Genomic DNA, 14131 nt, shown 5'->3' on the forward strand with positions numbered 1-14131 from the left:
AACCTCTGTGCCCCTTCTCGACCCCCAGACCCCTGCCACATTGTCATACCCCCGTGCATCAGTGAAGCTGACCGCTTCAGTCTGGTGGCCCTGCGCCACATCCACAAGCAGCTGGACGACGACAACGACGGCGGCATCGAGGTGAACGAAAGTGTGGAGGTGAGTTCTGCAAATATGCGTTTCGGATTTGCCTGTTTCAGTCAACTCCTATGGCACAGGTGCCGCCTGAGGACACATGACTTGCAGTGTTGATTTAAATCTTTCTGCAGGTTCTTCCCATGTTATTTGAACACAAACGTGCTGTTTGCACACATCATAACCAATAGTTTGGATTTGACGTAGTTACAGTACGTATTGTACATGCTTTCGGTCACAAAATGATGTGTCCCTTCTCAGCACACGTCCCATCGTTAAGTTAAGCTAAAAGAAAGTGTTGACACAAGAACGACCCCTCTAGTATTTACCTAGATCTCGCACATCTCCCCGCCTTTTAGATGCTAACACTAACGCGCTGTTACGCTTGGCATGTTTCTTTGGGGAGGGCTGAGATCTGAGCGGGTGATGACCTCACGTGGCCCTGGAGTTTCTAGGTAATCGGCCAGCTTCAGAACCGTGCGCGTGTGTTTGTGTGTTTAATAACCGGCAGACACGAGGGCTGCTGTGAAATTAAGTTACACGGCCGGGGCCTCCTCGCTCATGACTCTATAACGGCAAATACACCTATAAAACATTGTGGCTTGTTAACACAAAGGATGCCAAAGCATTCCATGCATATCCGAGGCAATGCAGGGACATCATCTATGAAGATGAAGGTCCCCTGTTATGCAAAAGGGATTTTAATGACGTTCTAACAGCAATATGTATCCCTAGAGCAGGCATAGGCAACCCGTGGCTCCTTGTTGTGGCTCCTTTCAGTCATGGCAAAAGAAGTAATTATTATTACTATATATTATTTTACTATTTTACGAAATGAACCTTTAACATCAAATACAATACAGTGTTTGGAATTATTCACTTAAAATATGCATCACATCCACATTTATGGTCCTTGCCCTTACCTGCAGGCGGTAAGCTAACCATGAATACATCCAAAAAATAAATAATTCGGTCGATATCGGTCCCAAAAGAGAGCCTACATTACTGTGTGAAGAGCAAAGTCATATCTTACTGCCCTGCCACTGGGAAGATTAGCATTGAGTGTCAGAAACACAAGTCACGGTAATCAGATGCATTTAAAAGGATGTTATTTTTTAGAAAAAAACATTTCTTTCAGACCCGTTAAGAAAAGTTCCTATATTTGTTGACTTTTTAAAAAATTGCCAACCCGCAACTATTGTGTTTTTCTATTATATTAAAGTGGGCTACATTTATTTTAATTTTACACAAATTAATACAGGAAGGACTCAAAAAGACCTCGCAAACTGCACTTCTGTTTGTTGTATTCTGACGAAAGACGAAAACTTGTGTTACGTTTGCAGCTCCAGTCAATTTTTCTTTAATATAAGAGGGGGCAAAATGTCTCTTTTGATAGTAAAGGTTGCCAACCACTGCACTACGATCACCAAACTTGAGCAAAATGTATCCTCTCCCCAACTTGTTTGGTAAAACGGTCGATATTGAAGTATCGGCCTTTCATGACAACCTGAAGAAATTCCTCACATACATAATGCCGCCTCTGACCCGCCCGCCTCTTGTATAAGCCCACAAAAGCAGGCTTCACTACACACCTGAAGATAAAGCGCTGCCAAATATCTGTCAATCAGTAGATCATTTTGGTTTTCTTCAGCGAATATGCTGACCTAGTATAATGTTGCTGTTAAAATGCGACCGTAATGTTAGCACTGTAGCTCACATAGCTATGCTAGTGTTGGTAAGTGTTGGACAAGTGCAGAGTTTAGAGCTGCAACAATTAATCGATTAATCGATGGTTAATATCGATTAATCGTTTTTAAAATTTAAATATGTAAATATCCTCTGATTTAAGCTTCTCAAATGTAAATATTTTTTTTTGTATATATTTGGTCCATCTATGGCCTAACCGATTACTCCATTAATTGAAACAACAAGCTTCAGATTAATGGACAAAAAAAAATGACCATTATTATTTAACATTATTTGGACAGACTATTCAAGCGGAAACCTGGTATTTATGCACTTATTCACTCTGTCAGTTTAAATCTTCTATTTCTGAATGAAGAGGCGGAAATTAAAAATGTGTGTTTTTGTAAAAATACGATTCATCGATTAATCGAAAAAATAATTGACCGATTAATCGGTTATGAAAATAATCGTTAGTTGCAGCCCTAGCAAAAGAATTTATTTAAAATTGGTGAAAATGGTACAAAATGGGACTTTTAAAATTATTTGCTTTCACTCTATGTACAAAAAAGCTTATTGGTTGGGAACACAGATGACTCACTGGTGCATAATCAGTTAAGCACACACCCTCAAGGCGGTAGCCCCCTTTGGAATGGGAATGCAAATTCCCACCGAGCTTGAATGACTCATGTCATCCAACCTGGACCAGGCAAGAAGCAACAAAGATGTCAGTTTCCTTCTGGATGTACCAACTCCAGTATGACCCTGCTTCCAGGCAGAGATCATTTCATAGATGGGAAGAATTTCAGGGGGGGGTTAAAAGAGCACAAACTGTCTGGGGGTGGTGGTAATGGGGTTTAAGATTAGAGCTTCTCCTCTGTCTGCCTCTGCCGCTGCTTCTGCCACCCCCACAACCACCAACTGCTGACACCCTACACCCATCCAGTGGAGATGCCCCTGGCACTTTTCTCATCCCAAAAACTGCTGCCAACCGGACATCACACTTTTCCAAGACCTGCACTTCAGGCATTCTTGGTCACAGACACTTTATTAGATCCATGTATGAAGACATGCCAGGATCTCTTTTTGCTAATGGGCCGACCAAAATATTGGAAAAATTCCAACATGTTTGCTCCATAACGGAAATACCCTTGGCAAATTCCAAAATTAATTCAACGGATGCAACTTTGCACGCAATTTTAGCAGCATTTTTGTGGACTTTCTTCTTTAAGATGCCAAGAAAAATCCCCAAAGACACATTTCACCACACTGAAGCTTTTCAAGTCGTGATCAAACTCTTCCTGCCTGTCCGCCAAACCTCTTGATGCTTATTTATAGGCTGACAACCGAATCCCTTCTTTCCAGACGGCGGCATGTCATTTGACTATTAGGTGTGTAGTGAAGTTATTGCAGAAGTGCAGTTATTATTGTTCTGCATGTTTTTCATACATTATCAGTGCTTTTCCCCCCCACCTTTTGTGCTGCAGGGCTGGGAAATAGGACAAATGCTGAGGCAGTCAAATACAATAACTATTGCACACGTTTACATTTGGAAATATGACCACACCTTAGGGGTGGTTAGTCAAAGAGCCATAGCCACGATTGGGAAAATTAAGGTTTAAAAGTAGTTGACGGTCAATTTTTACATTAATTTTCAAAGGCAGGAAAATATTCTAAAGAATGTGACATAAAATATGTTATTAATACAGTACATTAAAAGTGGGTACAGCTGCACCCACTGTGCTTCGCTGTGCAGAACAATAAAGGGCATTTCTTTTGCTGTGGCTTCGACTTGACTCTGCAGAGGCATGACGATCCGAGCTGTCAAAAGGAGGACAGCCGGAAAGTTAGCGCATACACAGGTGGAAGCGATCTCTTTTCCCTAAAAGGAAGAAAGACGAGAGAAATGAACGTGTGTGTGTGTGTGTGTGTGTGTGTGTATGTGTGTAAAATCAGCTAGACAGCACACACATACATAATAGTGAAGAGAAGGTAAAATACTAAGAGACAGGTGCTATATTTATACTCATGTCTCTCCTTTCCAGTTTATAATAGAAGACATGAAGCAGCATCACACCAACAAGCATAGCAACCTGCACCGCGAGGACCAGCACATTACCGTGGAGGAGCTTTGGAAGGCCTGGAAGACCTCTGAAGGTATTGGACCACAAAAGACAACCAACATAGATGTATTCATATACTATATATACTGTACCTTTGAATCCCAACAGTTCACAACTGGACCATGGAAGACACGTTGCAGTGGCTGAAGGATTCGGTGGAACTTCCCCAGTACGAGAAGAACTTCCGGGACTTCCACGTCACGGGCAACACGTTGCCACGGTTAGTCGACTCATGCACACTGCAGTCATGGGAAAAAATGAGGACACCTTATGGTGTAAATGACATTTGTGCCATTCCCTATGGACTGTTTTCAAAATCCTTTGGCAGACATACCAGTAGACATGTAATACAGATATCCTCAAAGGTTTGTAATCATTAGACCAGGGGTATCCAATTTTTTTCCACCGAGAGCTGCACACAGAAAAATGAAAGGATGCGGCAGACACTTTTACATTTTTTTTTAAACCAGCCCGTGTGGATATGCCGACACATTTACATCCATCCATTTTCTATGCTGCTTATCCTAATTAGGGTCAAGGGGGTATGCGGGAGCCTATCCCAGCTGACTTGGGGCGAGAGGAGGTGTACACCCTGGACTGGTCGTCAGCCAATTGCAGGGCACAAGCAATCATTCTGGCGAGCCATTTGTGATATTTCAAGAAAAAAACAGCCTACATCTCATTTTGTGTTATCAGTGACAAAGCATATTATTAATAAGCATTTTTTTCCAGCTCATTTTAAAATTTCATTTGTTTATATATTTTTAACAAATAGTCATTTGTGTACCTTTTTTCTTGTAATATTGTATATTCCCATATTTTTTCTTTTATTAGTTATTATTTATTAATCTTATATCTTTTGCCCAATCCTAAAATTGCAACTTTATTCTTTCATTTCTCATATTACCACTTTTAAAAAATTACATATTTTAGACTTTAATATTTCACATTTATGCTATTTTTACTTCTAATATCATAACTTTATTGTCCTAATATTTTGTCTTTATTCTTCTTTATAATTACTTCTCTTTTTCCCAGTTTTGCTTTTGTTTTTTGTTTAGTTTTCTTGTTTAATTGTATTTTTAGAATGTTCCGAGGGCCAATAGAAAAACAGCAGTGGACCGAAAATGGCCCCTGGGCTGCACTTTGAACAAATAGTTGCAAAATTTCAAAGACGTTTGACGCTTGAATATTTCAACCAATCCTGCTAAGATGTTACAGACATGAGCTGATCAATCCACAAAAGATGTGAAGCAAATTGTGGTGATTTGGCTAAATACCCTAAAGTTTCAATGGATGTTTTGTCAGGAAAATAATAGCACAGGCAACACAGCAGGAGTGCATGTTTTCACCCATTTTTCAGCCTTTTGTGTGTGTGCAGCGGTTCAGGAGTAGATGGAGATGATTTTGCTTTACTGTGCAGTAAAAAGTAAAAATTAGTCCTCCTTATAGCTACACAATGCTCCCCTCTGCTGGTGGTAAATGGCAACACGGGAAAAAAAGACAAGTCTCAAACTGCTTACAGACTACTTTGAGGCCATATGAGTTCATGTTACAGCCTGGACATACCTGTCTTTAAATAGAGCACAGCCTTGAACCAAGAAATTTGAAATATGAGGAGCAAAGACGTTGGCAAAGAACACGATGGTGAGACTTACGGATGGACGTGTTACGCCACTGGTGTGTCTCATGAGGTGATGTCACTGCTAATGGCCACCATTTGTAATAGTGGTGGTATGCTGACACATCAGAGACATGGAGATCTATGTACTTTGTATATGCTGGTATCTATTCCCAGTACTTACTGGTTATTCTTATAATACATGTTGCAGAATTGCCGCAAACGAACCATCCTTCATGTCCATGCAGCTAAAAATATTAGACCAGCGACATAAACAAAAACTCAACTTGAAGGCCCTCGATGCCGTTCTATTCGGCCCCCCGCTCCGTAAGTACGCACCTGCATTTCAGTGACCTGGCTGTAAAATTGCTTGTTCACACTTCCTTTTGTACCCCGCCGTCCTGCAGGCCCACAACACAACTGGATGAAAGACTTCATCCTCATGGTCTCCATAGTGATCGGGGTGGGGGGTTGCTGGTTTGCCTATGTGCAGAACAAGTACAGCAAGGTGCACATCTCCCAAATGATGAAGGATCTGGACAGCCTGCAACACGCCGAGCAAAGCCTCCTCGATCTACAGAGTCGGTAGGACGAAGAATGCTAAATGAAGCGAAGCATGCTGCATGCAACCTTTTACACCCGCTTTCCCTTCCGTCAGTTTGGAGAAGGCTCAGGAAGAAAACCGTACCGTGATTGTGGAAAAGCAGAATCTGGAACAGAAGATGAGGGATGAGATCACAGGCGCCAAGAAGGAAGCTTACAGACTTCGGGAACTGCGAGAGGGCGCCGAATGTGAGCTCAGCCGGCTCAAATACGCTGAGGAGGAACTCGTCCAGGTAGACCTCACATTCTTGTAATTCGATGAGAACAGTCCAGGCCTGAACCTTTTATTCCAAACTTGTACCCCCCCTCCCCATGTGTAGGTACGAAAAGCCCTGAAGCGAGCCGAGAAGGAGATGCACTCGGAGCGCTCGCTGCCTGAAGCACTGCAGAAGTGGCTCCAGCTCACGCACGAGGTGGAGGTTCAGTACTACAACATCAAAAAGCAGAGTGCAGAGTTTCAGCTCTGCGTCGCCAAGGACGAGGTACCACCACTCAGCTCTCACTGGGTATTCTTTTCTCTCTCTCCCTAACCTTTCCACTATTGCATTTCCAGGCAGAGAAAATCAAGAAGAAGAGAAGTTCCGTCTTTGGGACGCTTCATGTAGCACATAGCTCCTCATTGGACGAGGTGGACCACAAGATACTTGAGGCCAAGTAAGCAAGAGTTTCAACACAAGAAGCTTAACCAAGCTGTTAACAAGCTGTTAAACAAGCTGGGTTGTTTATTCTTTAGGAAGTCCTTGTCCGAGGTGACGGCGTGCCTGAGGGAGCGTCTGCACCGCTGGCAGCAGATCGAGAGGCTCTGCGGATTCCCCGTTGTCAACAACTCGGGGCTGCCGAGTCTGACGGCCAGTCTCTACTCCGACCACAGCTGGGTGGTGATGCCGTGCGTCTCTGCCCCGCCTTACCCCATCGCGGGCGGGGTGGATGACCTGGACGAGGACACGCCTCCCATCATTCCACAGTTCACAAGTGAGTTACACTTCAATCTAATGAGAATATTTTAAAAAATATTATTATTAGGGCTGTCAAATTTAATGCGTGAATAACGCGTAATGGAAAATGCCAGTTTTTTTTTTAATCTGCGCACGTCCTGTTTGACGGCCACACCGCAGTTTGAGAAAATGCAGCGGTATTGCAGTTAATGTTGAGCCACAAGTGGGAACAAATATTGAGCAGAAATGGACAAAGAAAATGGATATTTTGAATGCTAAGTTTAGCTTCAAAGCCCTGGCTGATGGCTCTAACAACAATACCAAACTTATTTAATCTACTGTCGCTGTGAGTTGAATTGTCACCAGAGTTAGTTGAGTCTCAAATGCCACTTGCTGGGCTCAGATGGAGGAACTGAAGAAGCTAGAGAATATGATGGAGCACTGAGGGTATTTGTTATTGTCATTTATACAGTGCTACCTTGGCATACGAATGTCCCAGCCAGCGAGTGTTTTTTTGTGAACCGTCTCTCGGCTTCAAGCTAAAATTTGCTGCTAGTTTCCGGCAAGCATTGGCGAAGACAGCTATTTGGAAAGCTTATGTCACCTTAGTATGTGTCGACGAAAGCGAAAGTAAGCGAGCACACACACAAAGCTCAATGAGTTAGCCCTAAAGGATCGTGAGGGAATTTATTAGTATTGTTAATATTATTTATTAGCGATGTGTTAGCGTTTGTGCTTGAACTGCTGTGTTTGTCAAAGAGGACAGAATAAAACTTGCATTTTGTGTCATACTTCCATACCGTGGAAGGTGCCAGACTAAGAAAATGGTGACAAAGTGTCTGTAAAAATGAAAAAAAAAATGAAGTATAAACTATAGCCTGACTACACTACAGTATATGGGCGCAGTCCTAGCTCTATAAACTACTGACTGTTCAAGAGCACACTATTTTTGTTGTGAAGTTGTGAATATTTATTTTCTAACACCCTGTTTTCATTTCACATAGTTGTTGGGTGTTTTTGCAAACCTTTATTTGTAATGTTAAGTTATATTTTGTGAGATTATTTGCTTGAAGAAAATCATATTTGAGTGTTGGCCAGTTTAACTTACCAATGTATACTTGTTGTACATTGTGTTTGTTTTTTATACATTCAGGTCCATTTTGTGTTGAGCTGTTTAAAAAAAAGAGAATGTTTAATAAACACAAATATACATAAAACGAATATTTCCAAGCCTCATGTTGACAGGTATTAAAATAAAATGATCTTTCAAAGGTACAATTACTATAGGTAGAAACGTCTTTCTATCTGCAGTAAATTGCGAGTTAACTATGGACAAAATGCGATTAAGCGTGATTAAATATTTTAATCGATTGACAGCCCTAATTATTATACAATTATAAAATTTGACACCAATTGTAGAGTATATATTTCTCAGAGGTCCCACAATAGTGTATTGAATGTGTGTTGTTCAAAATCTAGTCTAAATGCTGGAATTGACACCGTTTTAAAGTGCTTTTAGTAAGCCCGACTGGGAGCATGCCCTTTTGTGTGTTTCTCGTTAATGCTAAAGAGCTGGGTTTGTCCACACGAGTGGGTGTCTCTCACTTGATCCACTACACTGTAACTTTGCACTTGTCCAGATGCCATATACAGTCGTCCCTCGTTTATAGTGATTAATTGGTTCCAGACCGCCTTAAGTGAATATCCGCGATATACAGTAGGATTCATTGTTAATAAATATGATATTTTCATAGTTAAGAGCATAGGAAACCTGTATATGACTTTCTAAATACGGTTTTTAACCTTATTATAGTTCTATTATTATTTCTTTACGCCACATTGCAACTCTTAAACTGCAGGGACTCGAGACTTGCGAGCTAACAAGCTAGCGAGCTAACAAGCTAGCGAGCTAACCACTTAGCCTCAAATTGATTTCTTTGAAACTTAAGATGCCAGAAACGTATAATTTCTACACGAGATGGTAGGATAACTTTTTTTCACTTTATCATGTCGGACATGCCATGGCTGACTTCATGACTTCATGCAGTGTCAAGGTAATACAATATAAGGTAATGTCTCATTGTTTTGTGTCATTACTGCCCCCTAGTGACCAGTATAATATATGTCTCTTGTATTTCAATATGTTTTGACTAATAATGGACCATAGTCTACCACAAAACAGCGATCATTTATGAATTAATTTCTGAAATAACGCAATATAGCGAGGAGGCGATAATCCAACCGCGATATTGCAAGGGACGACTTTATCACATACAACAACATAACATTAAGGAGTTGGACAGGAGGACAAACGTTAGCAACACTGGCATGGCTATGTCAGCTGCTGTGATAACATTAATGTCACATTTTTGCAGCAATGCCGTGCTAGGTTTGCCTATTCACTGGAGAAAAACAAAATGATCACACTTAGCTCCCACGTCTGTAGCTGGCTGAAGGAAAGGTGCAGCGAAGCCTGCATTTTTAAAAAAAATGTCGCATCCACGTGGTCAGCATCGTATTCATAAGGAAGGAGGTTTGAGATGATTGGATTTTTCTCAGCTTTGGTGCTCATAAACAGGAGACTGTATATTACTGTTAGAACATCATTAGGAAGTTACTTTTTCATAATTAACTGTGTATTTTGTCTTGACAGCCACTTTGATGCGACCCCCGCTGACACGTAACAGCAGTCTGTGCCGCTCCCGCCGCAGCCTTCTCAGCTCATCCTCGCTGATGTCGCCTGACCCCGACCTGCTGTCCATGGCCAGCTCGTCCCTCTCCTATCACCTCGAGGCAGACGTCGAAAATGTCGATAGGAGGGGGTATGTAGCGCGGGCCGGAATGCCGCGGAATGCTTTTAACGTGTGGACTCACAGGTGTCCTATACAGACATTTTTGCTGGTATTTGGGGTTAAGTGGTGACAGAGCCCTCTAGTGGCTGCTTTATAATAGAACACCATACATCTCAGTGAATATGTCAGCTTGTCACATTTGTGTCCACCCCTCTCCCCCAGGGACACCGCCCAGGAGGCCAGCTCCGACACAGACTCCTTAAACTCCTTGATGGGCCGCAAGCCACTGCACAACCCCTGCTTCGTGACCTCTGAGACCCCTTACCGCAAGATCTCCCGTGAGGAGATGCTGCTATTCAACCAGAGCCCGGAGTTTCCCATGTATACCACCATCACCAGCAACAGCAGGGACTCCACACCCCCTTCTCTTCCCCCCACGCCGGCTGCCACCCCCTCGAGCCCGCCGTCCACTTCACCCTCACCGGCCTTGGAGCATCACATGTTTGCAAACAGAGGCTCGCCGGACCTCACCCGCGTTTCGCCAGACAGCCAGGTGGTCCCCCAGGGAGGCTCCACATCGAGGAAGGGCGTGTACAACGGCATCCTGGAGAAGTCGCACAGCTTCGGCCAGCTGCCTGCCAGCATGCTGCCTGCCGTGGGCCGCTACCCGTCCCTCACCTCCCTGGACTCGGAGGGCCGGAGCGTGGGACGGGAACACAAGCTCCTGAGCACCTCCTCGCAGGACTCCAGCGACAATGGAGAGAAAATCAAGCGCTCCTCCTCCAAAATCAAAAGCTTATTTAAGAAGAAAAAATAAAAAGATAGCGTGGTGTGTGAGAAAGAAATAGAATATATTCTAATATAACAAGGACTTCATTGTAAGCTAACGCTAAAACAGCTCTCTTTGTCATCAACAACAGAATGTAGCTCAGTCTGGTCGCCTTATTTTTCACTAATGCCTTTTTCTCGTTTAGTTCATTGAGAGGTCGACGTTTTTGTTTTTTTCCTCCATTCTGACCTCACATTATGGAGGCGTTTATTTATTTCGAAGCACATGCATGCAACGCTTGCCGTTGCCGCACACTCCTCGATACATGGATTATATGGGTTCACTTGATTTATTCACCTTGGCGAAGGTTAAAAAAAATGTTGCACTACTTCCTGACAATTTGGGAAAGAGTTGAAGGTCACATGAGCGGCAGCATGGAGGCACCGGAGCCAAAAGGATGTGCCGCCACTTTAATGCTACAGCTCATCTTAATAAATATACAATGTTTTCTTATTATAAAATGTGTTCAGAGGTTTATAGCAATGGGGTGAGGCGTGGGGTGGGGGGTTACTGAGGATATTCTCGTTTGGTCATGTTCCCGGTTACCTCGTTATTTACTTGATTCCCTGCATCCTGTTGCCAAGCAAATTTACAGTGCATCACAAAAGTGTGTCCACCCATGACATTTCTGCATTTTGTTTTATTTATTGCAATGAATTTGATCGTATTTTGAACTTTTCATGGGACAACACTGACGAAATGACACGTTGATACAATGTGAATTTGTCGGTGTCCAGCTTGGTGTAACTCCCAGCCATTAACGTCTAAACTGCTGACACCCCCAAGTGAAATGTTCAAATTGTGCCCAATTCGATAGGCGCACTGACTACCTTACATTGTATCCCAAGTGTCTTGAGTGTGTTCTTCAGTGTTGCCCCGTGAAAAGATGTATTTGCAGAAATGTGAGGGGTGTACTCCCCTGCCTCTCGCCCGAAGTCAGCTGGGATAGGCTCCAGCTTACCCGTGACCCTGATGAGGAGAAGCGGTATAGAAAATGGATGGATGGGTGAGGGGTGTACTTACTTTTGTGAGGTACCTGCGATGTCTTAACTTGCTCACCCACTGATGTAGGTCAAATATTCTGTATGTAAGGACACACACAAGTGTCAGGATGTGTGTGTGTGCTGCGATGATGGTGTGTCTGTATCAGACATTTTTATTTGCTTCAGAAAAGAAGGATGCAATACGGACCTCCTCTTGATGTGATGATGTCAAAAGAGCTCCTGCCTCACACTGTGACTCCTCTCATGTAGACCTTCTCACCTTCAGCGGCTACAACCTAACTTGATGGGTCATGTGACCGGCAGGGGTTGCCGCTGTTTGGAGGTTGTGTGTGTGTGTGCGTGGGTATGCGTGTGTTCGGACAGGACGACAAATCAATGCAAGTTTTCTTTAAACAGCACACGAGGAAGGAATAAATGTAAGAGTTGTAAGATGGGATGACATGTTTACGATACACAAGGGTTTTTTTGACAACATTTTATGTGTGAATATTTGTATACTGTAGAAGAATTAATAAAGAAGAAATGGATCGGCAGCGCTCCTGAGTTATACTTGAAAGATTAACCATCTCTGTTGCAACCTGCTGATGACATTGTGACGCTCGAAGCTCAGTGGCTACTTTCCTCTGAGCAAACATCCTGTTTGAAGCCTCACAATGGCAAAGTGCGGGTGACCAATTGTTCGGTGTGCTTTTGGTCTCGTGTCAAAATATGAACAATTCTAATTGAACCAGGAAATGTGACTTTTGCCATTAAGCTCCTTGTTAGAGAACAGCAAGTTGTGCCAAGAGCACCGAAACCCTGATCAGTTGGACATGTGCAGTCAAAAGGTTTAGAGGTCATATTAAGTTCACCTGTAAAGGTTACAGTGCATTTTAGCTTCATCCTGAAATTTCACCCCATATATCCCTAACTTGTTGTGAGTAGTGAACAAACTATTACACTAAAAAATACTATAAATACTATTAATGTATAAATGTAAATCAGTTTATAGCTCTACTTGCCGATATCGTTTTATATTTCATTGCTGTATACAGTCATCCCTCGTTTATAGCGGTTAATTGGTTCCAGGCCTGAACGTGATAAATACATTTACGCCATGTAGGATTCAGTGTTAATAAATTGAGTTTGCGAAGTTAAGAGCATAGAAAAACGCTTTATGACTTTATAAATACATTTTTTTTACATGATCAGAGCCCTGTAGATATGAAATAACACCTCTATAGTCACCATTACACCCCTATTACTCTTTGTTTACACCACATTGAGCAACTCTTATGCTGCAGGGACTCAAGACAGCCACTAGCTAGTGAGCTAACAAGCTAGGGAGCTAACCATTTAGCCTCAAATCTATTTATTGTAAACTTAAGAAGCCAAAAACCTACCGTGGAATGGGGGGAGAACTTTTTTTTCCCTCTTATCATGTCAGACATGCCATGGCTGACTTCATGTAGTGTTAATGTAATGTAAAGTCTCATCAATGTTTTCGTGCTACATTTCAATATGTTTGGACTAATAATAGACTAGAAACAGCTTTCGTTATTTCTGAAACCGCGATATTGCGAGGGACGACTGTGTTCCATTTTTACAGTACACTCTTTCAGTCGTGTTACTGTAAGAAATTCTTTTTCTTCTCACTTACATCTCGCTTACACATCTTGATACAGTAGTTGCATCAAAACTCTTGATAATTTACTGTAGCCTATATGAAAAGGAATAGGAGTAAGTCCTCATGTCCTCTGCAAAGAGGACCTTTGAAAAATGTGTTGTTTTCAGTATCTTAAAAGTTCCTGTATGTTAAAACCAACTCAAACTACTGATTAAACACTTGTGCTTAAAAAAGACTCAATTTCTCCCTTTTAGGCAAAACTGCACTTTTTTCATCCACAAACCTTATGTGAGACAAGAGGACACGTCAGGGTAGGACTGACCATTTAACATGGTTATAGATCAATTTGTGGTGTGATTTAGAATATATGGCTTTTTTTAAAACAAACTTTTCAACGCAATAGTAATTTATTGACTGTCCCTAGTATAAACAGCCAGCGGTAAGAGCAGCACTTCCGGTGGGAGCTCCCCGCACAATGACACAGCAGTCCGAGCACAGTGAGGGGGAACTACCGCTGTAGATACAGAGCCGAATATCCAACGTCCAAGGTGAAACTAACTTCACCATGGTACACCGCAGACATGTTTGCATGGTGGTGTTGCCTTTTCTTCTGCGGGTGGCGGGAGTCGAGTGGCAGCCAGTACCTACCATATTGGAGCGTAGCCCACAGTTCGAAATCTGATACGGCAACCGAATCGGCCCGATCTCATGGGAGAAGCCGATATTATCAGATCTTCAAAATACGGCGGTTCTGCAGCAGATCCTGATCCTGAAGATCAGATCAGGACATCCCTAATTTA

General features: G+C 42.5%; 1 protein-coding gene across 3 annotated transcripts in view; it reads left to right on the top strand.

Annotated features, from left to right (window-relative positions):
- The window catches only part of stim2b (stromal interaction molecule 2b), a 34528-nt gene extending 21290 nt beyond the window's left edge, over positions 1-13238 (top strand). The window contains exons 2-12 of one of the 3 annotated variants that reach the window (XM_054799915.1): positions 29-159; positions 3864-3975; positions 4050-4161; positions 5774-5889; positions 5970-6147; positions 6221-6398; positions 6486-6647; positions 6719-6819; positions 6899-7137; positions 9754-9976; positions 10115-13235. In XM_054799915.1, the coding sequence (XP_054655890.1) occupies positions 29-159; positions 3864-3975; positions 4050-4161; positions 5774-5889; positions 5970-6147; positions 6221-6398; positions 6486-6647; positions 6719-6819; positions 6899-7137; positions 9754-9976; positions 10115-10709 (2147 nt within the window). In that variant the 3' untranslated portion in view covers positions 10710-13235. Of the gene's footprint in view, positions 1-28; positions 160-3863; positions 3976-4049; positions 4162-5773; positions 5890-5969; positions 6148-6220; positions 6399-6485; positions 6648-6718; positions 6820-6898; positions 7138-9753; positions 9977-10114 lie in introns of all 3 variants that reach the window. The other 2 variants (XM_054799914.1, XM_054799916.1) reach the window with 2 other exon arrangements.
- The last annotated feature ends 893 nt before the right edge of the window (positions 13239-14131 follow it).

The sequence above is a fragment of the Dunckerocampus dactyliophorus genome, chromosome 15, assembly GCF_027744805.1.
Source record: "Dunckerocampus dactyliophorus isolate RoL2022-P2 chromosome 15, RoL_Ddac_1.1, whole genome shotgun sequence".
Classification (NCBI taxonomy): domain Eukaryota; kingdom Metazoa; phylum Chordata; class Actinopteri; order Syngnathiformes; family Syngnathidae; genus Dunckerocampus; species Dunckerocampus dactyliophorus.